This window comes from Zonotrichia albicollis, chromosome 33 (assembly GCF_047830755.1).
Source record: "Zonotrichia albicollis isolate bZonAlb1 chromosome 33, bZonAlb1.hap1, whole genome shotgun sequence".
Lineage (NCBI taxonomy): Eukaryota > Metazoa > Chordata > Aves > Passeriformes > Passerellidae > Zonotrichia > Zonotrichia albicollis.
The window spans coordinates 2,486,304-2,512,455 of record NC_133851.1 but is presented as its reverse complement, the minus strand read 5'-3'; the positions used below and the strand labels follow the sequence as shown (position 1 = coordinate 2,512,455).

The 26,152-nt window shown below is 48.7% G+C and overlaps 2 protein-coding genes across 11 annotated transcripts in view; both read left to right on the top strand.

Moving 5' to 3' along the window:
* The first annotated feature begins 539 nt into the window (after nucleotides 1–539).
* On the top strand, nucleotides 540–20,956 carry CCNT1 (cyclin T1). The gene is made up of 9 exons (XM_074530973.1): nucleotides 540–918; nucleotides 3,393–3,474; nucleotides 3,711–3,839; nucleotides 7,943–8,003; nucleotides 9,128–9,190; nucleotides 12,266–12,311; nucleotides 15,742–15,905; nucleotides 18,504–18,574; nucleotides 19,253–20,956. Exons 1-9 carry the CDS (start codon nucleotides 746–748, stop codon nucleotides 20,645–20,647), a joined length of 2,184 nt encoding a protein of 727 aa, XP_074387074.1. The 5' UTR covers nucleotides 540–745; the 3' UTR covers nucleotides 20,648–20,956.
* A 1,223-nt stretch (nucleotides 20,957–22,179) lies between these two features.
* KANSL2 (KAT8 regulatory NSL complex subunit 2) overlaps nucleotides 22,180–26,152 on the top strand; it is a 34,289-nt gene continuing 30,316 nt past the window's right edge. For 6 of the 10 annotated variants that reach the window (XR_012577535.1, XR_012577534.1, XR_012577533.1 and 3 more), the window contains exons 1-2: nucleotides 22,539–23,027; nucleotides 23,378–23,629. Coding sequence is in view for 6 of the 10 variants with exons in the window: in XM_074530619.1 (XP_074386720.1) it covers nucleotides 22,984–23,027; nucleotides 23,378–23,629 (296 nt within the window). In the remaining 4 variants the exon portion in view is untranslated. The other 4 variants (XM_074530623.1, XM_074530624.1, XM_074530625.1 and 1 more) reach the window with 4 other exon arrangements.

Genomic DNA, 26,152 nt, shown 5'->3' with positions numbered 1-26,152 from the left:
ATCTTGGAGGAGTGTGGGGCTCCCGGTGCTCCCGGGAGTAGGGGGCGGAACATACCGGAGGGGTACACTGAGGGGGGGTTCGGGTTGGAGTGCCACACCGGGTGTCAGTGCGTGGAACGGGGAGGTGAGAAGCCGCTGGTGGGGCCACGGGGACCGCCCCGAGGTGCGGGAGTGTTGCGGGACCGCCCGAAACCGGAGCCCCTCACGGCGTCAGGGGAAGCGCGGGCGTCCCGGTAAGGGAAAGGGGGTGGAAAGTCGGTTGGGGGGGCAAAGGCAACGTGTTGGGGCTGCGGGAACCCGGTAAAACCGGATCTTGGAGGGGTGTGGGGCTCCCGGTGCTCCCGGGAGTAGGGGGGAAACATACCGGAGGGGTACACTGAGGTCCCGGTGAGGCGGGGGTCTCGGGTTGGATACACCGGTATCCCGGCAGTCCTCGGGTGTCAGTGCGTAGAAGGGGGAGGTGAGAAGCCGCTGGTGGAACCGCCTCGTGGTGCGTGACCGGCCGAAACCGGAGCCCCTCACGGCGTGAGGGGAAAGCGCGGGCGCCCCCTCAGCGGGCGTGGCGTGGCCTGTCCACGAGGAAGGCGTGTCCTCTCTTAGCCCCGCCCCCTTAACGTCCCTCCCTGCTTTGGAACGCTCGCGCCACCAACGGCTCCCCCCCGCGGCCGCCCACCCGACGCTTGACGTCATCGCGCCGCCGCGCTGCGTGCGCACGCCGCGTCCCCCGCGCGGGCGCAGAGCCGCCATGGAGGCCTCGGCGGGCGGCGGCGGCGCCGGGCCCGGGCGGCGCTGGTATTTCAGCCGCGAGCAGCTGGAGCGGAGCCCATCCCGCCGCGCCGGCCTGGACCCCGACAAGGAGCTCTCGTACCGGCAGCAGGCGGCCAACCTGCTGCAGGACATGGGGCAGCGCCTCAACGTGTATCCGGCCGCGCTAGGCCGCGCTAGGCCGCGGGTGGGAGCGGGGCGGGGCGGGGAGAGCCGGGACGGGGGGAGAACCGGGAGGGAGTGAAGGGAGAGCCGGGACTCGGTACCGGGAGAGGCGGGAGGGCGTGCGGGGAGAGCTGAGTGTTATGGGGATCGAGGGGAGCCCGGTTCCAGCTCGGTGCTGCGGTGTTGGGAAGGCCCCGGCCGCTCTTGGGGCAGGGGGAGCCGGGACCGGGGAGAGACGGGAGGGAATGAGGTGAGACCCGTGAGTCGGTACCGGGAGAGCGTGCAGGGAGAGCTGACTGTTGTGGGGATCGAGGGAAGGCCGGTTCCAGCTCGGTGCTGCGGTGTTGGGAAGGCCCCGGCCGCTCTCGGGGCGGGGGGAGCCGGGACCGTGGAGAGCCGGGAGGGAGTGAGGGGAGAGCCGGGAGTCGGTACCGGGAGAGGCGGGAGAGCTGAGTGTTGTTGGGATGGAGGAGAGCCCGGTCCCGGCTCGGTACTAGGATATCGGGAAGGCCCCGGCGGCTCTCGGGGCGGGGAGAGCCGGGATCGCGATGAACCGAGAGAGAGTGAGGGGAGAGCCGGGAGTCGGTACCGGAAGAGCGGGGAGGGCATGCAGGGAGAGCTGAGTGCTGTGGGGATCGAGGGGAGCCCGGTCCCGGCTCGGTGCTAGGATATCGGGAAGGCCCCGGCCGCTCTCGGGGCGGGGAGAGCCGGGAATCGGTACCGGGAGAGCTGAGTGTTGTGGGGATCGAGGGGAACCCGGTCCCGGCTCGGTGCTGCGGTGTCGGGAAGGCCCGGGCGGCTCTCGGGGCGGGCAAAGCCGCTTTTCCCGTTTTTGGCTTGGGAGATCGCGTTTGGGGCGCGGGGAAAGCTGTGCCGGAGTGTTTGGTTTGGTTCGGGAAGGCTCAGGAAGAGGGAAAAGCTTGGAAAGGGAGCTCGGGTGCGCCGAGCCCAGTTTGGGATCCAGGAGGTTTTGGGAAGGGAAAACGCAACTGGAGAGGGAGCAGGGACAGCCGAGCCCGTTTGGAGACCGCGGAAATTCCGTTCCAGGAGCAGGGAAAGCTGCGCTGGTGACTCGGGAAGGGCCGGCCCGGGAGTGGGGAGAGCCGAGCCCGTTTTGGGATTGAGGAAATCCGGTTGGAGGAGTGGGAAAAGCTGTACTGGGGTGTTGTGAAAGCTGAGCCCGTGAGTGCCTGGGAAAGCTGAGCTTGATTGAGGACCAAGAAGATCCCAAAAAGGATTTTGGGAGCAGGGAGAGCTCTCTTGGGGTTTTGGGAGCTGGGATTGAAGAAATCTGGTTAGAGGAGTGGGAAAAGCTGTAATGGGGTGTTGTGAAAGCTCAGCCCATGAGTGACTGGGAAAGCTGAGCTTGTTTGAGGACAAAGAAGATCCCAAAAGGATTTTGGGAGCAGGGAGAGCTCTCTTGGGGTTTTGGGAAGGCTCAGTTTGGTTATGGGGAGCACTGAGCCCATTTTGGGATTGAGGAAATCCGGTTAGAGGAGTGGGAAAAGCTGTACTGGGATGTTGGGAAAGCTCAGCCCATGAGTGCCTGGGAAAGCTGAGCTTGTTTGAGGACCAAGGAAATCCTAAAAAGGGTTTTGGGAGCAGGGAGAGTTGTGCCTGTTTGGGATTGAGGAGATCCCATTTTGGGAGCTGGGAGAGCTCTCTTGGGGTTTTGGGAGCTGGGATTGAGGAAATCTGGTTAGAGGAGTGGGAAAAGCTGTAATGGGGTGTTGGGAAAGCTCAGCCCATGAGTTACTGGGAAAGCTGAACTTATTTTAGGACAAAGTAATTCCTGAAAAGGATTTTGGGAGCAGGGAGAGCTCTCTTGGGGTTTTGGGAAAGCTCAGTTTGGTTATGGGGAGCACTGAACCCGTTTTGGGATTGAGGAAATCTGGTTAGAGGAGTGGGAAAAGCTGTACTGGGGTGTTGGGAAAGTCAGCCCATGAGTGCCTGGGAAAGCTGAGCTTGTTTGAGGACCAAGAAGATCCCAAAAAGGATTTTGGGAGCAGGGAGAGCTCTCTTGGGGTTTTGAGAGATGGGATTGAGGAAATCTGGTTGGAGGAGTGGGAAAAGCTGTAATGGGGTGTTGGGAAAGTCAGCCCATGAGTGCCTGGGAAAGCTGAGCTTGATTGAGGACCAAGGAGATCCTAAAAAGGATTTTGGGAGCAGGGAGAGTTGTGCCTGTTTGGGATTGAGGAGACCCCATTTTGGGAGCAGGGAGAGCTCTCCTGGGGTGTTGGGAGCTGGGAGAGCTCTCCTGGAGTTTTGGGAAGGCTCAGTTTGGTTATGGGGAGCACTGAGCCCGTTTTGGGGTTCAGGAGAGCTGTGTTAGGATGCAGGGAAGTGCCCTGGGAATGAGGGGAGGCTGTCCCATCTTGCTGTTGGTGTGTGGGGTCTGTTCCAGGGGCTCCCCCTGGGTGTTTTGGGGGGGTCTCTGTGCTTTTCCTTAACCCCATTTTCAGCTCCCAGCTCACCATCAACACAGCCATTGTGTACATGCATCGCTTCTACATGGTGCAGTCCTTCACCCAGTTCCACAGGAATGTGAGTGAAAGCTGGGCTTTGGGGGGTGCTGGGAACCCCCAAATCCACTCCTGGCCAGGGGAACCCACCTTGGGAGGAGTTTTGGGAAGGCAGAGAGGACCCTTTTGTCCCTCCTGTTGGTGGCCAGATCCGAACAGCCTTAATTCCCTGCAGGAATATTGAGAATCCACCTGATTTATTTCTTTTCATCTTGAATTTCGTGACTTTTTAAGCAAACAGAGCATTTTCCTCCACAGTCTGTGGTGCCAGCAGCTCTTTTCCTGGCAGCCAAGGTGGAGGAGCAGCCAAGGAAGCTGGAGCACGTCATCAAGGTGGCACATGCCTGTCTGCACCCCCAGGAGCCTCTGCTGGACACCAAGAGTGAGGTGAGGATGGGGAGGAAGGCTTGGGATGTGCTGGGAGAGCTGCAGGAGTGGGGATGGCCTTGGAATCTTGGGGTTCCTCCACCTTGCTGAGGTGCTCAGGGGCAGCTTCTCCATCCAAGAGAGATTTGGGTTTTCCCCCATCTGTGCACATCTGGATCCAGATGTGCTGTGTTCCAATGTCCCTGCAGTGCTGCAGAGGAGCTTCACTGGGGGAGAATGTCCCAGCACTTGTTGAATTTAAAAACCATAAAATATTCAAATATTAAAAATATTTTAATATTTTAAATATTTTAAAAGTATTTAAAAATTAAATTAAAAATTTAAAATTTTAAATAATAATTTAAAAATTAAAAAAAATAAAAATATTGTTGGTCCCTCATCTCTCCTGGAGCTGAGCAGTGAGTCCTGCTGGAAGGGGCAGCTTTTTCCATGGAAATTGCCAGAAAATTAAAAAAAATAAGCAGGAAAAACTGATTCCTGCACTGCTCCTGTGGGGCATCAGCACCCAAACTCTCTGATCCCTCTTTCTTAGAATCTTTCTTGGAATCTCCAGATATTTTGGGTTGCAAGGACCTTAAATCCCATCCCATTCCACCCACCTGCCATGATCAGGGACATTTTCCAATATTTCATTTTGCTCTGAGCTCCATCCAGCCTGGCCTTGAACACTTGCAGGGAATCTCTTCCAGTCCCCCCATGCAGGGAAATTTCAATTTTTGCCTTGCAGAGAAAGGTGTTGGGAATGTGCAGGTTTGATCAGGAAATTCTCATTTTTCTCTTGGAGAGAAATGTGGGAATCTCTTAGGAATGTGCAGGGATAAAGAACATTTTTAACCTTGTGCAGGTTAAAAACCTTCCTGATCCCTCATTTTTCCACACAGCCCCTTTTAGCTGGAGCTGAGCAGTGAGTCCTGCTGGAAGGGGCAGCTTTTTCCATGGAAATTGCCAGAAAATTTCAAACAAAAAATCAGGAAAAACTGATTTTTTTCATTTTCCATCTCCATCCAGCCTGCAGGGAATCTCTTCCAGTCTGCCCATGCAGGGAAATTCCCATTTTTGCCTTGCAGAGAAAGGTGTTAGGAATGTGCAGGTTTGATCAGGAAGTTCCAATTTTTGCCTTGCAGAGAAAGGTGTTAGGAATGTGCACGTTTGATCAGGAAATTCTCATTTTTGCCTTGCAGAGAAAGGTGTTGGGAATGTGCAGGGATAAGGAACATTTTTAACCTTGTGCAGGTCAAAAACCTTCCTGATCCCTCATTTTTCCACACAGCCCCTTTTAGCTGGAGCTGAGCAGTGACTCCTGCTGGAAGGGGCAGCTTTTTCCATGGAAATTGCCAGAAAATTTCAAACAAAAAATCAGGAAAAACTGATTTTTTCATTTTCCATCTTGCTCTGAGCTCCATCCAGCCTGCAGGGAATCTCTTCCAGTCTGCCCATGCAGGGAAATCCCAATTTTTGCCTTGCAGAGAAAGGTGTTGGGAATGTGCAGGTTTGATCAGGAAATTCTCATTTTTCTCTTGGAGAGAAAGGTGTTGGGAATGTGCAGCTTGATCAGGAAATTCTCATTTTTCTCTTAGAGAGAAAGGTGTTGGGAATGTGCAGGTTTGATCAGGAAATTCCCATTTTTCTCTTGGAGAGAAATGGTGGGAATCTCTTAGGAATGTGCAGGGATAAGGAACATTTTTAACCTTCTGCAGGTTAAAAACATTGGTTATCCCTTTTTTTCACACAGCCCCTTTTAGCTGGAGCTGAGCAGTGAGTCCTGCTGGAAGGGGCAGCTTTTTCCATGGAAATTGCCAGAAAATTAAAAAAAAATAAGCAGGAAAAGCTGATTCCTGCACTGCTCCTGTGGGGGACCAGCACCCAAACTCTCTGATCCCTCTTTCTTAGAATCTTTCTTAGAATCTCCAGAGATTTTGGGTTGCAAGGACCTTAAATCCCATCCCATTCCACCCACCTGCCATGATCAGGGACATTTTCCAATATTTCATTTTGCTCTAAGCTCCATCCAGCCTTGCTCTGAACACTTCCAGGGAATCTCTTCCAGTCCCCCCATGCAGGGAAATCCCAATTTTTGCCTTGCAGAGAAAGGTGTTGGGAATGTGCAGCTTGATCAGGAAATTCCCATTTTTCTCTTGGAGAGAAATGTGGGAATCTCTTAGGAATGTGCAGGGATAAGGAACATTTTTAACCTTGTGCAGGTTAAAAACCTTCCTGATCCCTCATTTTTCCACAGAGCCCCTTTTAGCTGGAGCTGAGCAGTGAGTCCTGCTGGAAGGGGCAGCTTTTTCCATGGAAATTTACAGAAAATTTCAAACAAAAAAGCAGGAAAAACTGATTTTTTCATTGCTCCTGTGGGGGATCAGCACCCAAACTCTCTGATCCCTCTTTCTTAGAATCTTTCTTGGAATCTCCAGATATTTAGGGTTGCAAGGACCTTAAATCCCATCCCATTCCACCCACCTGCCATGATCAGGGACATTTTCCAATATTTCATTTTGCTCTGAGCTCCATCCAGCCTGGCCTTGAACACTTTCAGTGAATCTCTTCCAGTCTCCCCATGCAGGGAAATCCCAATTTTTGCCTTGCAGAGAAGGGTGTTGGGAATGTGCAGCTTGATCAGGAAATTCCCATTTTTCTCTTAGAGAGAAAGGTGTTGGGAATGTGCAGGTTTGATCAGGAAATTCCCATTTTTCTCTTAGAGAGAAATGTGGGAATCTCTTAGGAATGTGCAGGGATAAGGAACATTTTTAACCTTGTGCAGGTTAAAAACATTGGTTATCCCTTTTTTTCACACAGCCCCTTTTAGCTGGAGCTGAGCAGTGAGTCCTGCTGGAAGGGGCAGCTTTTTCCATGGAAATTGCCAGAAAATTTCAAACAAAAGAGCAGGAAAAGCTGATTTTTTTCATTTTCCATCTCCATCCAGCCTGCAGGGAATCTCTTCCAGTCTGCCCATGCAGGGAAATCCCAATTTTTGCCTTGCAGAGAAGGGTGTTGGGAATGTGCAGGTTTGATCAGGAAATTCTCATTTTTGCCTTGCAGAGAAAGGTGTTGGGAATGTGCAGGGATAACGAACATTTTTAACCTTGTGCAGGTTAATAACGTTGATTATCCCTCATTTTTCTACACAGCCCCTTTTAGCTGGAGCTGAGCAGTGAATCCTGCTGGAAGGGGCAGCTTTTTCCATGGAAATTTCAAACAAATTTCAAACAAATTTCCAGAAAATTTCAAACAAAAAACGAGGAAAAACTGATTTTTTTCATTTTCCATCTTGCTCTGAGCTCCATCCAGCCTGCAGGGAATCTCTTCCAGTCTGCCCATGCAGGGAAATCCCAATTTTTGCCTTGCAGAGAAGGGTGTTGGGAATGTGCAGGTTTGATCAGGAAATTCCCATTTTTCTCTTGGAGAGAAATGTGGGAATCTCTTAGGAATGTGCAGGGATAAGGAACATTTTTAACCTTGTGCAGGTTAAAAACCTTCCTGATCCCTCATTTTTCTACACAGCCCCTTTTAGCTGGAGCTGAGCAGTGAGTCCTGCTGGAAGGGGCAGCTTTTTCCATGGAAATTGCCAGAAAATTTCAAACAAAAAAAGCAGGAAAAACTGATTTTTTTCATTTTCCATCTTGCTCCTCCATCCAGCCTGCAGGGAATCTCTTCCAGTCTCCCCATGCAGGGAAATTCCAATTTTTGCCTTGCAGAGAAAGGTGTTAGGAATGTGCAGGTTTGATCAGGAAATTCTCATTTTTCTCTTGGAGAGAAATGTGTTAGGAATGTGCAGGGATAAGGAACATTTTTAACCTTGTGCAGGTTAAAAACATTGGTTATCCCTCATTTTTCTACCCAGCCCCTTTTAGCTGGAGCTGAGCAGCGAGTCCTGCTGGAAGGGGCAGCTTTTTCCATGGAAATTGCCAGAAAATTTCAAACAAAAAACCAGGAAAAACTGATTTTTTTCATTTTCCATCTCCATCCAGCCTGCAGGGAATCTCTTCCAGTCTCCCCATGCAGGGAAATTCCAATTTTTGCCTTGCAGAGAGGGATGTTGGGAATGTGCAGGTTTGATCAGTGCCTCTCCATGAGTAACCTGCCTGTCCTCTCAACCCCAGGCTTACCTGCAGCAAGCCCAGGACCTGGTCATTCTAGAGAGCATCATCCTACAGACCCTGGGTAAGTTCCTCTGAGCCAGGAGAATTCCACCACAAAACCTCTTTTTAACATTAATTTTTTACTGGAACCCGTGCCAGGCTCGTTGCTGAGAGATTTAAGTGTGGTTTGTCACTTTGTTGGGGTTTTTTTCCCTAAAAAAATCAGGATTTGTGCTGTTTGGATGCTGGATTTTGTCCTGGGTTGTGCTTTCCAGTTTAATTATAGAATGATGGAATGGTTTGGGTTTGAGGGGATTTTAAAGTTTAAACATCCAATTCCAGGCCATAATACTCCAGTTCTATTGCAGGAAGCAGTTTGTACTGAGAAATGTCTTAAAAATTGGATTAAAACTGAATATTTTGATCAAAGAATTACATGAGGGGAAAATCCCCAGAACTCAACAAACCAGGAGTTGTTTCTGGGTGTAGGATTGTGACTGCTGGAGCTGGTGCCTTTTTCTTTATCAAATGTACTGTTCAAAATGCTGTTCACTAACAAATATTCTGTTTCAGAGGCAGTTTTTAGGTAGATTTTTCCCTCCAAAAGAGCAGAATTTGTTATTTCTGACTGGATTCAGAGCAGACTCAGTGTCCAACCTGTGGCTAAACCCAGCCCAATTCTGCAGCCTCTCAATTCTCCAGGGTCCTTTTAAAAACCCCCAAATTCTCCCAGAACATTCTGCAGATCTGCTGTGCACATGGACCAGTTGGAATTCTATTTTTTTTTCTTTTTTCCCCCTTTTTCAAACAGAATTCCCAAAGTGAGGAGGAAGCAGGAGCCAGGATTAAACTCAGTTGTCCTCAATGCTTTAGGCCCATTCAAAAGGAAAATAAATCTGCTTCCTCTCAGCTTTTTGGGTGAGAGAAATCCCTTGGAGCAGATGCCATTGTCTTTGCCTTCCTCCCAGCTGCTTCCAGAGGCTTTTTGTCTTGCTATTTTTAAAATTCTTTAATAATTGTTTTGTTTCCTGGGAGGTCTGGCAGCAGCAGAAACTTTCTGAGTTTGTAGCTGGATAAATTTGAGGCTTCTGGATAGAGGAAAAAATGGATTCCTGTATTCCTGCAGGGCTGTGGGAGGGAAGGGATGCAGGAAAAAAAAAAAACAACCACAAATCCAGGTTCTGATGGATCTTTGTGTGCTTGCAGGCTTTGAGATCACCATTGACCATCCCCACACCCATGTGGTGAAGTGCACCCAGCTTGTCCGAGGTGAGAGGGAATTGGGAGGGAAATTTCTGCTGAAAATTCCCAATTTTCCCAGATTTTCTTCCCAGGAGAGCTGATCCATCCCTCTGATTCTCAAAGGGATCCTTCAGAAGGAGGGATTTATTTCCAATTTCCCATTTTATTCTTATTTTTTCTAAGTGAAAAACCATTCCTGCCATTCCAGAATCCCACTTCAGCTCTATTGGAACATGAAAAGGCACAACAGGGTCACCCCAGAGCCTTTTCCAGGCTGAAAATTCCCAATTTTGCCAGGAAAACTGATCCATTCCTCTGATTCTCAAAGGGATCCTTCAGAAAGAGGGATTTATTTCCAATTTCCAATTTTATTTTTATCTTTTCTAAGTGAAAAACAATTCCTGCCACTCCATAGTCCCATTTCAGCTCTCGTGGAACATGAAAAGCCACAACAGGGTCATCCCAGAGCTGAAAATTCCCAATTTTCCCAGCTTTTCTTCCCAGGAGAGCTGATCCATTTTTCAAATGGAGGATTCTCAAAGGGATCCCTCACAGGGAGGGATTTCTTCCCAATTTCCCATTTTATTCTCCATTTTCCAAGTGAAAAACAATTCCTGACACTCCAGAATCCCACTTAGCTCTATTGGAACCTGAAAGCCACAACAGGGTCACCCCAGAGCTGAAAATTCCCAATTTTCCAGGCTGAAAATTCCCAATTTTCCCAGCTTTTCTTCCCAGGAGAGCTGATCCATTCCTTTGATTCTCAAAAAAATCCTTCACAGGGAGGGATTTCTTCCCAATTTCCCATTTTAATTTTATATTTTCCAAGTGAAAAACCATTCCTGCCACTTCAGAATCCCACTTCAGCTCTCTTGGAACATGAAAGCCGAAACACCACAGCTGAAAATTCCCAATTTTCCCAGGAAAACTGATCCATTCCTCTGATTCTCAAAGGGATCCTTCAGAAGGAGGGATTTATTTCCAATTTCCCATTTTATTTTTATTTTTTCCAAGTGAAAAACCATTCCTGCCATTCAGAATCCCACTTAGCTCTATTGGAACATGAAAAGCCACAACAGGGTCACCCCAGAGCCTTTTCCAGGCTGAAAATTCCCAATTTTCCAGGCTGAAAATTCCCAGTTTTCCCAGCTTTTCTTCTCAGGAGAGCTGCTCCATCCCTCTGATTCTCAAAGGGATCCTTCAGAAGGAGGGATTTATTTCCAATTTCCCATTTTATCTTTATCTTTTCCAAGTGAAAAACCATTCCTGCCATTCCAGAGTCCCACTTCAGCTCTATTGGAACATGAAAAGCCACAACAGGGTCACTCCAGAGCTGAAAATTCCCAATTTTCCAGGCTGAAAATTCCCAATTTTCCCAGGAAAACTGATCCATTCCTCTGATTCTCAAAGGGATCCTTCACAGAGAGGGATTTCTTCCCAATTTCCCATTTTATTTTTATCTTTTCCAAGTGAAAAACAATTCCTGACACTCCAGAATCCCACTTAGCTCTCTTGGAACATGAAAAGCCACAACAGGGTCACCCCAGAGCTGAAAATTCCCAATTTTCCAGGCTGAAAATTCCCAATTTTCCCAGCTTTTCTTCCCAGGAGAGCTGATCCATTTTTCAAATGGAGGATTCTCAAAGGGATCCCTCAGAGGGAGGGATTTCTTCCCAATTTCCCATTTTATTCACACATTTTCCAAGTGAAAAACAGTTCCTGCCATTCAGCTCTCTTGGAACCTGAAAAGCCACAACAGGGTCACCCCAGAGCTGAAAATTCCCAATTCTCCCAGGAAAACTGATCCATCCCTCTGGTTCTCAAAAAAATCCTTCAGAGGGAGGGATTTCTTCCCTTTTCCCCATTTTATTTTCCCTTTTCCAAGTGAAAAACCATTCCTGCCATTCAGAATCCCACTTCAGCTCTCTTGGAACCTGAAAGCCACAACAGGGTCACCCCAGAGCTGAAAATTCCCAATTTTCCAGGCTGAAAATTCCCAATTTTCCCAGATTTTCCTCCCAGGAGAGCTGATCCATCCCTCTGATTCTCAAAAAAATCCTTCACAGGGAGGGATTTCTTCAAAATTTCTCATTTTATTCTCCATTTTCCAAGTGAAAAACAATTCCTGCCATTCCATAGTCCCATTTCAGCTCTTGTGGAACATGAAAAGCCACAACAGGGTCACCCCAGAGCTGAAAATTCCCAATTCTCCCAGGAAAGCTGATCCATCCCTCTGATTCTCAAAGGGATCCCTCACAGGGAGGGATTTCTTCCCAATTTCCCATTTTATTTTCCCTTTTCCAAGTGAAAAACCATTCCTGCCACTCCATAGTCCCATTTCAGCTCTCTTGGAACCTGAAAAGCCACAACAGGGTCACCCCAGAGCTGAAAATTCCCAATTTTCCAGGCTGAAAATTCCCAATTTTCCCAGGAAAACTGATCCATTCCTCTGATTCTCAAAGGGATCCCTCACAGGGAGGGATTTCTTCCCAATTTCCCATTTTATTCTCCATTTTCCCAGTGAAAAACCATTCCTGCCATTCAGAATCCCACTTCAGCTCTATTGGAACATGAAAAGCCACAACAGGGTCACTCCAGAGCTGAAAATTCCCAATTTTCCAGGCTGAAAATTCCCAATTTTCCCAGGAAAACTGATCCATCCCTCTGATTCTCAAAGGGATCCTTCACAGGGAGGGATTTCTTCCCAATTTCTCATTTTATTCTCCATTTTCCAAGTGAAAAACCATTCCTGCCATTCAGAATGCCACTTCAGCTCTATTGGAAACAGAAAAGCCACAACAGGGTCACCCCAGAGCTGAAAATTCCCAATTTTCCAGGCTGAAAATTCCCAATTTTCCCAGCTTTTCCTCCCAGGAGAGCTGATCCATCCCTCTGATTCTCAAAATAAAGGCATTTTTAGATGATTCAGACATTTTTATTTGATGTTTAGGCTCTTCTGAACCACACCAAGCTCTCAGTGAGCAGCAATTCCCCAAATCCTGCTCAATCTGTGGGTGGCCTTTGGTTCTTACACTAAAAAAACCATAAAAAATATTCAATTAACACCCTGATTGTTCTTATTTTTATTTTTTTTTCTTGCAGCCAGCAAGGACTTGGCACAAACTTCCTATTTCATGGCTACAAACAGGTTATTATTTTATAATTTTATAATTTTATAATTGGTTGATCATTTTATTTTTCTGCTCCCGAGGCATTGCTCAGCTGGGAATCCCACAGGAAAAGCCTTAAGGAAAAATTCCAACCATTTTTCCTGCCAGCTGCTGGGTAAAATGAGCTGGAAAATAACCAGATGGGATAATCAGGAGCTTCACTGCTTATTTAATAGGAATTTAGATGTGAAAGTTTGCCAAAAAAAACCCCAAACAAATCAAAAAGATGGAGGGGGAAATGAGTATATAAATTTTTTCTTGCTTTTTTCTGGGTGTTGGAGAGTTTTCACTCAAGAAAGTGCTGTGGAAATTGGCCACAAATATGGTTTGTACCCCAAAAAAAAGCTGATCTGGGGCATAAATGAAGAAAAAAAATCAAGCACAAATTTTTTGTATGGGTTATTTTACCCCTAAGTTTTCCCTGGAAAGAAAAATCTCTCCTAAGTTCTTATTTTGGGTTGTTTTGTCCCTAAATTTTCCCTAGAAAGGAAAATCAGCTTTAAGTTCTTCTTGTTTTATCCTTCAATTTTCCCTGGAAATGAAAATCAGCCCCAGATTCTTTCCCTGCTTTGTTTTGTCCCTAAATTTTCACTGCCAGCTTGATTGCCAGGATTTTATTAGCATTATTACTAAATTTAATTATGAATTAAATTTTAATTTAATTAATTTAATTCCTAATTGGATTAATAAATAAAATTATTACTTTTATTAGGATTATTTCTATAATGAATTTCCTGGATTATCATCTTCAGACAAATCATGGAGTTTGTCATGAAAAACACTGAATTTTATAGGAAATTACTCAGGGAAAAGTGATTTAGGTGCCAACACTCCCTGAATTTTCACTGCCAGCCTGATGCCATCACTTTAATTGGGATTATTTCTAAATTTAATTTCCTGGATTATCATCTTCAGACAAATCATGGAGTTTATGTTTGGGACAAATGTGAAAAACTCTGAATTTTATAGGAAATTACTCAGGGAAAAGTGATTTAGGTGCCAACATAGGTGAAACTGCAGGGCTGGAGATTCCTCCCTAAATTTTCATTGCCAGCCTGATGCCATCACTTTAATTGGGATTATTTCTAAATTTAATTTCCTGGATTATCAGCTCCAGACAAATCATGGAGTTTATATTTGGGACAAACAGGAAAAACACTGAATTTTATAGGAAATTACTCAGGGAAAAATGATTTAGGTGCCAGCACTCCCTGAATTTTCATTGCCAGCCTGATGGCATCACTTTAATTAGGATTATTTCTAAATTTCCTGGATTATCATCTTCAGCCAAATGGAATTTATGTTTGGAACAAACATGAAAAATACAGAATTTTTAGGAAATTCAGGGAAAAGTGATTTAGGTGCCAACACTCCCTGAATTTTCATTGCCAGCCTGATGCCATCACTTTAATTAGGATTATTTCCAAATTGAATTTATCATCTTCAGACAAATGGAATTTATATTTGGAACAAACATGAAAAACACTGAATTTTTAGGAAATTCAGGGAAAAGTGATTTAGGTGCCAACACTCCCTGAATTTTCATTGCCAGCCTGATGCCATCACTTTTAGAATTATTTCTAAATTTCCTGGATTATCATCTTCAGACAAATCATGGAGTTTATATTTGGGACAAACAGGAAAAACACTGAATTTTATAGGAAATTACTCAGGGAAAAGTGATTTAGGTGCCAACACTCCCTGAATTTTCACTGCCAGCCTGATGCCATCACTTTTAGGATTATTTCTAAATTGAATTTCCTGGATTATCATCTCCAGACAAATCATGGAGTTTATATTTGGGACAAACATGAAAAACACTGAATTTTATAGGAAATTACTCAGGGAAAAGTGATTTAGGTGCCAACATAGGTGAAACTGCAGGGTTGGAGATTCTTCCCTAAATTTTCATTGCCAGCCTGATGGCATCACTTTAATTAGGATTATTTCCAAATTGAATTTATCATCTTCAGGCAAATGGAATTTATGGTTGGAACAAATGTGAAAAACTCTGAATTTTATAGGAAATTACTCAGGGAAAAGTGATTTAGGTGCCAACACTCCCTGAATTTTCATTGCCAGCCTGATGCCATCACTTAATTAGGATTATTTCTAAATTGAATTGGTTTCTGTGTTTTCTTAAGCTCTGGTGTCCTCATAACCCCTCAGTTCTTCTCCTGGTGCTGCCCAGCACTCAGGACCATGTGGAAAATCAATTTATTAATGAAAATATTTCATAGATCACCTGGTTCAGGTTGTTTTGACCATAAATTGTATTCCTAAAAATCCTTTGGGAAGGAACAAACCCTTCCTAAAGCTGCTCCTTGGGTGCCATCTGGGAGCTGGGCTTGGAATTTTCTCCCCAAAGCAGAGATGGGGCTGGCAAGGGTGACTTTTGTCCTTGGAGATGCCAAATTTCCTGTAGCAAAACAGGGATCAACAAGGAAACCAATGGAGAAAATTCCAAATTTCCTGTAGCAAAACAGGGATCAACAAGGAATGAGCAGAGATGGAGAAAATTCCAAATTTCCTGTAGCAAAACAGGGATCAACAAGGAAACCAATGGAGGAGATGCCAAATTTTTTCTGTAGCAAACCAAGAAGGAGCAGAGATGGAGAAAATTCCAAATTACCTGTAAGAAAATGGGGATGAGCAAAAATCCAGACAAATTTCTCTTCATGAGCAGAGGTGGGGCTGGTGCCCAGTGATTTTTCCCCCTTGGAGGAGATCCCAAATTTCCTGCATGAAAAGAGGGATAAACGAGGAAATTGGTGGAGAAGATCCCAGATTTCCTGTACTAAAACAAGGAAATTGGTGGAAGAGATTCCAAATTTCCTGTAACAAAATGGGGATGAGCAAAAAATCAGACAAATTTCTCTTCATGAGCAGAGGTGGAGCTCGTCCCCAGTGATTTTTTTCCCTCTTGGAGGGGAATCCCAAATTTCCTGTATCAAAAGAGGGAAATTGGTGCAGGAGATCCCAAATTTCCTGCATCAAAAGAGGGATAAAGAGGGAAACTGGTGGAGGAGATCCCAAATTTCCTGTAACAAAACAGGGATGTGTTTCTCCTCAGAGCAGAGGTTGGTGGGGTGACCTCAGCATTGACTTACTTTCTTTTGGAGGAGACCCCAAATTTCCTGCAGTAAAACAAGGATGAGTTTCTCTGCAGATCCCCTCAGAAAACCTCCCAAATTACCTCTACACAAATCCTATTGGAGAGAACCAAAACCCAAACTCCCTGTTTGCAAACAAGCCCCACCAAGCCGTGCTGGAGCAGGATGGAGCTGCCTGTCCCCCATGGTCCTTTTGGGGTACCCCAGAGCTCCATCCCCCCAAACCCCCGCGTGGCTCTGCACCTCAGGCGTGTGGGAGTTGATGGATTTTTGTTTTTTCTCCCGGGGATGGCAGCCTGCACCTGACCACCTTCAGCCTGCAGTACACCCCTCCCGTTGTGGCCTGCGTCTGCATCCACCTGGCCTGTAAATGGTCCAACTGGGAGATCCCAGTCTCCACGGACGGCAAGCACTGGTGGGAGTACGTTGATGGCACTGTAACTCTGGAGCTCTTAGATGGTAAGTTTGGGAGAGAGGTGTTGTTTTTTTGTGTTTTTTTTTTTTTTTTTTTTGCCTCCCCCTATTACAGCGACCTTAGACGGTCACTGTGGTGAGAGAAGGACGAGAATCTTGTTTATTATATATGTTATATATATGTTATATATATATAATATATATAATTATATATATATATAATAATTATATATATATGAATAAATCAGAAGGCTGATTTATTCATATAAGATATATAATACTTTATATATAAGATATATAATACTAATAAATTAGTAAATTACTATATATATAAATATATATTATAAATTATATATATATTATAAATATATATATTATAAATTATATATAAATATATAAATATATATATAGTAAATTATTATTAGTAAATTATATATATAAGATATATAATACTAATAAATTATAACTATATTAAAAGGAAGAAAAAGAGAGGTTCCAGAGAGCAGCTATGCTAAGAATAGAATAGAAAGAATGAATAACAAAGTTCTTTGCCCAGGGAATCTGTCCCTGAGCTGCTCCTGTGATTGGCCTTTAATGGTACACAAGGAAGATGAGCCAATCACAGGGACACCTGCTACATTTCACAACAGCTGATAACAATTGTTTACATTCTTCTTCTGGGGCCCTTTGCTTCCCAGAAGAAGGAGAAATCTTAAAGAAAGGATTTCTATGAAGAAATGTCTGTGACATCCCCCCTCCATTTTCTTAAAAAAAAAAAAAATGATTTTGGCATCGTTGGTGCTGGGTCTGATGGTTGCAGCATCACCTCAGGGGCTCTGCAGGAGTTTCAGGGCTTGGTGAGGTTTTGCAGCAGCACAGAGGAAGGAGTTTGAAGGGGTCAGATTGTCAGGATGTCCCTCCTGGCACAGCTCCATCCCAGCAGTAGCTCTGTCCGGTTTTGGGCTGTTTGGATGGCCTGGAAAGGCCCGGGGTGGCCTTGGGGCAGCCCGAGTTTCAAAGGAACAGAAGAGGCTTCAGTTCTTTTCTCGGTCTCTGTGTTTATTAATTGTTTATCTAAAAGATTTTCTCTCGGCCCGACAGAGCTCTGCTCAGCAGCCAGCCATGAGCACACTCCCCTATCTTTATACCCATGGTTACGTGTACAATATTTATCATTTTTCCCCAATACCTTTCACCCTTATTGCCCGGTGCACTTTTAGTAATGACCAATCCCAAAGTGCCACCATCACCACAGAAGATGGAGGAGGAGAAGGACAGGACACGCCCCAATTCCTCCATCTTACTTCTCTAAACCCCCCTGTACATAAATCCCAAACCCTGTGTTTTCCCTCTCTAATTAACTCATCCCTTCACCATTCACCCCGGTGAAATCCTCCTATCCTCATACAGGTGTCGTCTCCTGTGTAGGATCAAAGTGCAGCCACCAGACACTTCTGGAACATTCCAGGAGTCCCGAGCCCCCCAAGGGTGGTCTCAGTGGGACTGAGGTGCTGAGATCCCACAGTCTCGGTGTTTATTAATTGTTTATCTAAAAGATTTTCCCTCTGCCCGACAGAGCTCTGCTCAGCAGCCAGCCATGAGCACACTCCCTGCCCTCCGGGTGGTCACCTATCCTTATACTCAAAGTTACATGTACAATATTTATCATTTTTCCCCAATACCTTTCACCCTTATTGCCCAGTGCACTTTTAGTAATGACCAATCCCAAAGTGCCACCATCACCACAGAAGATGGAGGAGAAGAAGAAGAAGGAGAAGAAGGACAGGACACGCCCCAATTCCTCCATCTTGCTTCTCTAAACCCCCCTGTACAGAAATCCTAAACCCTGTGTTTCACTCTCTAATTAACTAATTAACCAATCCCTTCACCATTCACCCCGGTGAAACCCTCCTATCCTCATACAGGTGTCGTCTCCTGTGTAGGATCAAAGTGCAGCCACCAGACACTTCTGGAACATTCCAGGACTCCTGAGCCCCCCAAGGGTGGTCTTGGTGGCACCTCAGTCCTGAGGTGCTGAGATCCCACAGTCTCGGTGTTTATTAATTGTTTATCTAAAAGATTTTCTCTCGGCCCGACAGAGCTCTGCTCAGCAGCCAGCCATGAGCACACTCCCCTCCCCTCCGGACAGTCACCTATCTTTATACCCAAAGTTACATATACAATATTTATCATTTTTCCCCAATACCATTTATTCTTATTGCCCGGTGCACTTTTAGTAACAACCAGTCTCAAAGTGCCACCATCACCACAGAAGATGGAGGAGAAGAAGAAGAAGAAGGACAGGACACGCCCCAATTCCTCCATCTTACTTCTCTAAACCCCCCTGTACAGAAATCCTAAACCCTGTGTCTCACCCTCTAATTAACCAATCCCTTCACCATTCACCCTGGTGAAACCCTCCTATCCTCATACAGGTGTTGTCTCTTGTGTAGGATCAAAGTGCAGCCACCAGACACTTCTGGAACATTCCAGGACTCCTGAGCCCCCCAAGGGTGGTCTGGGTGACACCTCAGTCCTGAGGTGCTGAGATCCCACACAGCTCCATGTGGCAGATGAGGGGGTTTGTCCTGCTGGACTGGGGCTGTTCTGAGCCTCCTGCTTGGTTTTGTGTCTCCTCTGCAGAACTGACTCATGAATTCCTGCAGATCCTTGAGAAAACTCCCAGCCGGCTGAAACGGATCCGCAACTGGCGGGTAAGAATTCCCACAGGCTGGGATTCCCTTGGGAATCAGCGAGCAGGACAGCAAGGGAGGGAGCTGGGTGTGGGATTGGGACACTGTGGGTGATGCTCGTGGTGCTCAAGTTCATCTATTTTGAATTAACTTGTACAGAAATTGTGTGTGGAATTGGGATATTGTGTGTGCTGCTCAAGTTCATCTGTTGTGAATTAACCTGTACAGAAATTGTGTGTGGAATTGCGACACTGTGTGTGATGTTTGTGGTGCTCAAGTTCATCTGTTGTGATTTGTACAGAAATTGTGTGTGGAATTGGGATACTGTGTGTGGTGCTGAAGTTCATCTGTTTTGATTTAACTTGCACAGAAATTGTGTGTGGAATTGGGATGCTGTGTGTGATGCTCGTGGTGCTTGAGTTCATCTGTTGTGAATTAACCTGTACAGAAATAGTGTGTGAATTGGGATATTGTGTGTGGTGCTCGAGTTCATCTGTTGTGATTTAACTTGTACAGAATTTTGGTTTTCCAGCTGCATTAGCAGCCCTGCTCCCAGGGGTTGGGAATTTTTCCACAAGGAGGGATGGGAGCACAGTGGATCTTGTAAAGAAGCCCTTGCACTGTCCTGCTGAGCTGCTTGGATTACCCCAACCCCACCAACACCCCTGAGTAAACACCCACTGATCTGTTTAATTCCAGGCCTCTCAAGCAGCCAGGAAATCCAAAACCGACGAGCACGGCGATGACGAGAACCTGTCGGAGCAGACAATCCTCAACATGATCTCCAGGAACAACAGCTCGGACATGAACATCGCCGGCCTCATGAGCATGTCCACGTCCTCCACGGCCGCCGCGGGGCCGCCTCTCCCGGCCTCCACCGATTCCCCCGGCGAGCCGAGCGCCGCCGACCCATCCCAGGCCGACCACTGGCACCCCCCGGCCAAGCTGGACATCCACAGGACTAACGAGGCCACGTCAGGCTCTGAGCACCAGCAGCAGGATGGTGCTGCTGCTTCCTACCCCAAGCAGAGCACCAAGAACGCGCCCTCGGCCAAGGTGTCCCTCAAGGAGTACCGGGCCAAGCACGCCGAGGAATTGGCGGCGCAGAAGCGGCAGCTGGAGAATATGGAGGCAAACGTGCGCTCCCAATACGCCTACGCCGCTCAAAACCTCCTGGTGCAGCAGCAGAGGGAGAGGGAAGGGCAGCAGGACAGCAACCCCTCCCCAATCGTGCTGAAAATCCCCAGCGCGGGGCAGGAGAACCCAGGCGGCGCCGACAAGGGTGACAAAGCGCTCAAGATGAGGATCCCGGCGGTGGCGGGAGGCGGGGACAGGGACAGGCCCGTCCCCTCCAAGCAGGAGGACATCAAGATGCGGCTCAAGGTGCCGGCTCCCGGAGACAGACACAGCTCTGCGGATGAGAGCAGCAGCAGCGGCAGCAGCAGCAAGAGCAGGGAGTACAAAGAGAAGCACAAGGGCCACTCATCCAACCACCACCACCACCACCACAACCACCACTCGCACAAACACTTGCACGCCCAGCTCGGCGCCGGCCCCAGCACCGCGCCCAAACGCCCGGGGGACTCCAAACACGGCGCCCAAGCCGGCGCTGCCGCCGCCCCCCACAAGGGCTACGGGCCCCTGGCACCCACCCGCAAAAGACCCCTGCCCGAGGAGCCCCCGGCCATGCCCCACGAGCACCAGCCCAAGGTGGGCAAAGTCTCCAAAGGGCCCGGAGTGCCGTTCCCGTACGCCCACCTGGCCGGGGCTGCCCACCTGGCCGGGCACAGCTCGGATTTAGCGCAGCCCAGCAAAGCTCGGGGCGCTCACAAATCGGACAAGGGGCCCTCGGGGGCCAACGGGCACAACGTCAGCCAGGCCAGTGACTATCAGGACACGGTGAACATGCTGCACTCGCTGCTGAGCGCTCAGGGCATGCAGCCCACGCAGCCCCCAGCCTTCGAGTTCCACTCGTACGAGCTCCTGAACCCCCGGGCTTCCAGCGGCTCCAGAGCTGCCAGCAACACGGACAAGCCCCGACCGCCCCCTCTGCCCTCGGAACCGCCCCCTCCGCTGCCTCCCCTCCCCAAATAACCCCTCCCCCTTTTTACTACTGAGTCCAGAGCCCGAGCCCGAACCCTGCGGGGCTTTTCTAAGGGCTTTTTGATCTCCACTGCCTCACGAAGAACTTATTTTATTATAATATAACTTTTATTATTGATATTTAGTTGTTAAAAGCTGTGAAAGGATAAGGAACCCTTTCTCTATTCCCCCCTTTTTTCCCCCATAGGCTCCCAGTTAGTGTTGGGCTTTGACCCCCCCATCTGGGGAACATGGGGGATATTTAAAATATGTCACAGAAAATTTAAGATGTTTTACAAATAATTTAAGCATTAACTTATATCTCAGTGGTTTGGTTCCTTTTAATTTCGAGGGGCTGTGGCAGAGCCTGGGGGGGACTTTTGGGGGAGGTTCCATTTGAGGCATTGGTGTTGAGTTTTTTGGGGTGATGGAGGGATGGGAGCTGGGTTGTGTTTCCTTGCCCCTGCGCCTGTTCTGCTTTGAGATTCTGTCTCCATCCCTTGCTCCCTTCCTGCAGATCCCTGGATTTCCTCTGGAAAAATCCAGGATTCCCACTGGGATCTGGGATGAGAAAGTGCCAGGCTGGTCCTGTAGGCACCATGCCCGGGGCAGCCCTTCAGGGAGTCAATTGGCACATGGCTGTGCCCAGCTGAGCTGGAGCAGCTCCTCCTGAAACCTCAGCCCAGGGCCAGGGGACCTGCCAGGGTTTGGGTTGAGTATTTGAGGAAAAAAGCCCTATTTCCTTTCTTTTTTAGACTTGACTTTTCTGACCTTCAATAAATGGGTGGTCTCTGGATGCTTTTGGGAAACTTGTTCCACGTCGAGCTTGATTTTAGGAGGAATTGCTGCTCCCAAACCCCCTCCAAGGATCTGGGCACCAATTTGGTCCAGTTTTGGGACCAATTCTTGGATTTCAGGCCCATCCCTTGCTTCCCTTCCCTCTTTTGGAGCCCCTCTTGGAGGCGGCTCTGTCGGTTCATGGCGGGCTCGGGAAACCGGGAGGGCACCGAGTGATGCCGGGGGTGCCCAGGGTGGTGCTGTGGGACCGAGCCCTGAGCATCTCCTGACCCGGAGCCAGAACACACACCCGCTCCCGCCTCGCTCCCCCTCTCCACCCCTGGTTTTGGGGCCGGTGTCCTGGCCCGGGATCTGCCCCGGGACCCCCTCCCTCCGGTTCCTGGCCCTAGATTCGCCCTGGTTCTATCCAGGGACCCCCCATCTCCCCCGGTGTCCTGGCTTGGGATCTCCCCCGGTCCTGTCCCGGGACCCCCCCTCCCCCAGGACCCGCCCCAGCCCTGTCCCGGGATCCCCGGCCCGGTGTCTTGGCTCGGGACCCCTGCCCCTGTGATCTCCTCCCCCCCCCCCCCCGTCCTGTCCCGGGACCCCCTCTCTCCCTGGGTCCTGTCCCGGTCCCGTCCCGGTTCCCCCGCCCCGCTCCCGCCGCCCCCACGTGTCGCGTTCCCGCCGCGCCGCCCCCACGTGACCCTAGGAAGGCGTGGTCTCTCCCAGCGTGAGTGACGGCGAGCTGAGCCAATCACGCGCGAGAACGCCCCCGTGCTCGCTGCTGATTGGCGGACTGGCGGGCCAGTGAGGAGGCGGGGCGGGCGCACGGTGCGGCAGCGCGGAGGCCGCGGCGGCAGAGAGGTAAGATGGCGGCGGCGTCTCCTGCTCACAATGGGGCCCGGTGTACCCCTCAGCGCGGCCCCTGAGTTCTCCTCCAGGGCTCGTCTGCCCTGCACCGTCCCGGGGGCGGCTTTCCTGTCGCTCTCCGCTCCGGTAGCGCTTCCTGGGCTCCCCTCAGGGGTGCCCCTCACGCTCGCCGCCCGCGGACAAAATGGCGGCGCTTGGGCGGCGGGAGCGCGCATGCGCGGGAGCGGGGCGGCCGAGCACGTGCGCGGGCGGGAGAGCGCCGGGACAGACCGGGACAGGCACCGGGAGAGAGACTGGGATGGACCGGGATATACCGGGATGGGCACCGGGAGAGAGACTGGGATGGACCGGGATATACTGGGATGGGCACCGGGAGAGAGACTGGGATGGACCGGGACAGATCACGAGGGGCACTTGGAGAGAGACTGGGATGGACCGGGATAGATCAGGAGGGGCACCGGGAGAGGGGCTTGGATGGACCGGAACAGGCACCGGGAGAGAGATTGGGATGGACCGGGATAGATCAGGATAGAGATGGTGATAGATCAGGATGGGCAGCGGGAGAGGGGCTGAGATGGACCGGGATATACTGGGATAGATCAGGATGGCCACGGGAGAGAGCCTTGGATGGACCGGGATAGGATAGACACGGGGATAGATCCGGATTGGCACCGAAATACACCCGAGGGCAGACCGGGATGCGCACTGGGGGATACCGGTACGGAGGCGGGAATAGAGCGGGGTGAGCACCAGAAAGGACCGGGATAGAGCGTGCCTGGGGCTGGGTGGGCAGCGGGGATGCCCCGGTACGGAGCCGTGCACGGCCACGGGCGGCGGAGCAGGACGAATCACCGGGACACATCGGGATAGAGGCACTGGGAGCGCCCAGGAGATGCATTGGGGGTTCACTGGGAGAAGAGGATCCCCCAAGATCCATGCAGGGCTCAGAGCTCCCTCCAGCATTTTTGGGAGTTACCTCCATACCAGCAGCCTTATCTTCTGCTGAAGGGCTCAGATTGGGTTGAAATTCTTCCCCGCTGGTACTTTTCATTGTATCAGCGTTTCATTCCCCTCCCTCCCCTTGCTCTGCAGCATGAACAGGATCCGCATTCACGTGTTACCGACCAGCCGGGGCCGCCTGACCCCGGTGCCGCGGCCTCAGGAGCCCCTGGCCTGCTCCTTCAGCCCCCGGCCCTGCTCGCAGCCCCGCCTGGAGGGGCAGGAGTTCTGCATCAAGCACATCCTCGAGGACAGGAACGCTCCCTTCAAACAGTGCAGCTACGTGTCCACCAAGAACGGGAAGCGTTGTCCCAATGCTGCTCCCAAACCGGAGAAGAAGGATGGGTGAGTGGCTTTTCCTCCTGCTTTTCCAGTCCCAAACTCTGTGGAATTAAAACAGGCAGGGGGAGGTTTTTTTTCTTTGCCTTCCCTTTTGAAGGAATGGCTGGATTTGTGTCAGGGGAGATTTAGGTTGGATTTTGGGGAATCTTTCCCCCAGTTGAGCACTTGAGAAGCTCCTGAGGGCAGTGGTGACATTCACAGCCCAGCCAGAGCCCAAGGAGTGTTTGGGTAATGCACCCAGGAACGTGGTGGCATTTTGGGATGTCCCAGCAGTTGGACTTGGTGATCCTTGTGTGTCCCTTTCAGGATATTCCACAATTCTTCTCTTTCACCTGCTGCATTTGGATTACCTCTGAGAAGCATCTCTCTTTTTCCAAAATTAAAAAGCTGGAGAAAGCCTCCATGGAGTTATCTGGGGACTGTGGGCTGTGCCCTGAGCCAGCAGAAGGTGGCTGCAGTGCTCCAGGCCCTGCACTGCATCTGTGTGTGCAGAACCTCCCTCATGCCAGCACATCCCCAGATAATCCCCAGAGCAGCCACTCACATCCCTCTGGAGCTTTGGTTGTGCTGCTTCCTTCCCTTAGGCCTTTAAAATGCTCAAGGGGTGGAACAGTTATGAAATGATAGAGCACAGATTCCTGACAAGGGAATCTGCTTCAGGGATTTACTGGGATGTGGGCAGTGGGTGTCTCCACCCTAGTCCCTGTGCCATAAAATGTGAGAACATTTGGAAGCAGAAGAGCTCAAAAACTCCCTCACCTCCCTGGTTTTAACCAAAAGCTGGTTTTACTCCCTGCTGCTGGTGGCAGGGGTGATGTTCCCACAGTGGTGGGTGGCATCTCAGCATTCCCAGACTGGATCTGCAGCTCCCTGTGAGAGATTCCAGGTGCCAGGGCTTGTTCCTTGCACTTCTGCCCTGCCCAGGTGAAACCCTGAATCCAGAGCTGCCTCCAGAGCTCAGGAAGCTTTTCCTGAACCCCCAGCTCAGGGAAAAACATGGAGCAGTTGGAATGAGTTCAGAGATGAGCATGGAGCAACTCTCTTAGAAGGAAAGGCTGAGAGAATTTAAATTGTTCTGGGGAAGAGAAGCTCAGAGATGACTAAAGAGCTGCAGGAAAGATGGAGAGATTATTTTCAAGGGATGGTGCCAGGACAAAGGGGAATGGCTTCCCACTGCCAGAGGGCAGGGCTAGGTGGGATATTTGGAACAAATTTCTCCCTGTGAGGCTGGGAAGGCCCTGGAATGGATTTCCCAGAGAAGCTGGGGCTGTCCCTGGATCCCTGAAAGTGTCCAAGGCCAGGTTGGACAGGGCTTGGAGCCACCTGGGACAGTGGAAGGTGTCCATGTCCCTGTCCATGGATGATTTTTACCTTCTAAAGCATCCTGGGAGTCTGAAAATGCAGGAATGGGAAAGGTTTAGGAGCTATTCCAGCCTCGGTGGCTGCTCCTTTGGAATGGTTGTGCTCATTTAAATGCCTTAAAAAGAGGATTTTTTTTATCCCCCACCCCCATTTTCTGTGGCATGAGGAAAACAGGAAGATTTTAATCCCCAGATTATTGTGGCATCGTGGTGCATTTAAAGCAACAGAGCTCAGATGCTCAGGAGTGCCCTGAGGGCAGAGCAGAGCAGCAGATCCAGGGGAGCTGCTCCTGTGAGGGTCCCCTCAGTGCTGTCCCCCCTTTAGGGGGCTCATCCCTGAGGAAACCCCAAACTTTTCAGTGAAAAAATCCATGGAATCCCCACAGCATTTGGGGATTTATCCTGTGGAGGCTCCTGAGGCTGCTGAGCTCTGCTCTTGGAGGCAAACCTGTGCTGTGATTTGGTGTTTTGTAGCCACATTTCTCTCCACAGAGAAAAGCAAGGCACAATAATTCTTCCCAAGAATATTTCTGGGATTGACATTCTCTGAACCTCAGAGGAAGGAAACACAATTCTTAGCGTTTGCTGTGCCTGTGTTTGTGCAAATATGAATGCAATGGGGAGATTGTTTACCCAAAGTGATGGGGTTTTGTTTCCTTGGCCTGTCAGGGCTGTGTGTTTGTGTGGTGACAGTCACGAGTTTCAGAATGTTGAGATCTTGGCAGATTCAGTTTAGATGTGATGTAATAGATTATAAAATATTATAGTGTAGAATATTAATATATAATATATATAGTGTACTATATATAGTATAACCTTATATATGTACTATATATAGTAAAATTATAGTATAGAATATTAATATATACCATGTATAGTATACTATATAAAGTATAACCTTATATATAATATATATAGTATAGTATTATATATAGTATATACAGTGCTATATATATAGTATGTAGAATATATAGTATAGAATATTATAGTATACTATATATAGTATAACCCTATATATATTATATATAGTATGATTACAATATAGTACAGTATAATATATAGTGTAGATATAGTACTATATATATAATATATAGGATATATATAGTATAGAGTATTATAGTATATGTGTGTATATATACATTTTATATATAGTATAGAGTATAGA

Coding starts and splice junctions, on each gene's coding strand:
- CCNT1 (XM_074530973.1), top strand. CDS start 746: ATGGAGGCCTCGGCGGGCGGCGGCGGCGCCGGGCCCGGGCGGCGCTGG. Junction 3,475..3,710: donor TCACCCAGTTCCACAGGAAT/GTGAGTGAAAGC, acceptor TTTCCTCCACAG/TCTGTGGTGCCAGCAGCTCT. Junction 12,312..15,741: donor TATTTCATGGCTACAAACAG/GTTATTATTTTA, acceptor CGGGGATGGCAG/CCTGCACCTGACCACCTTCA.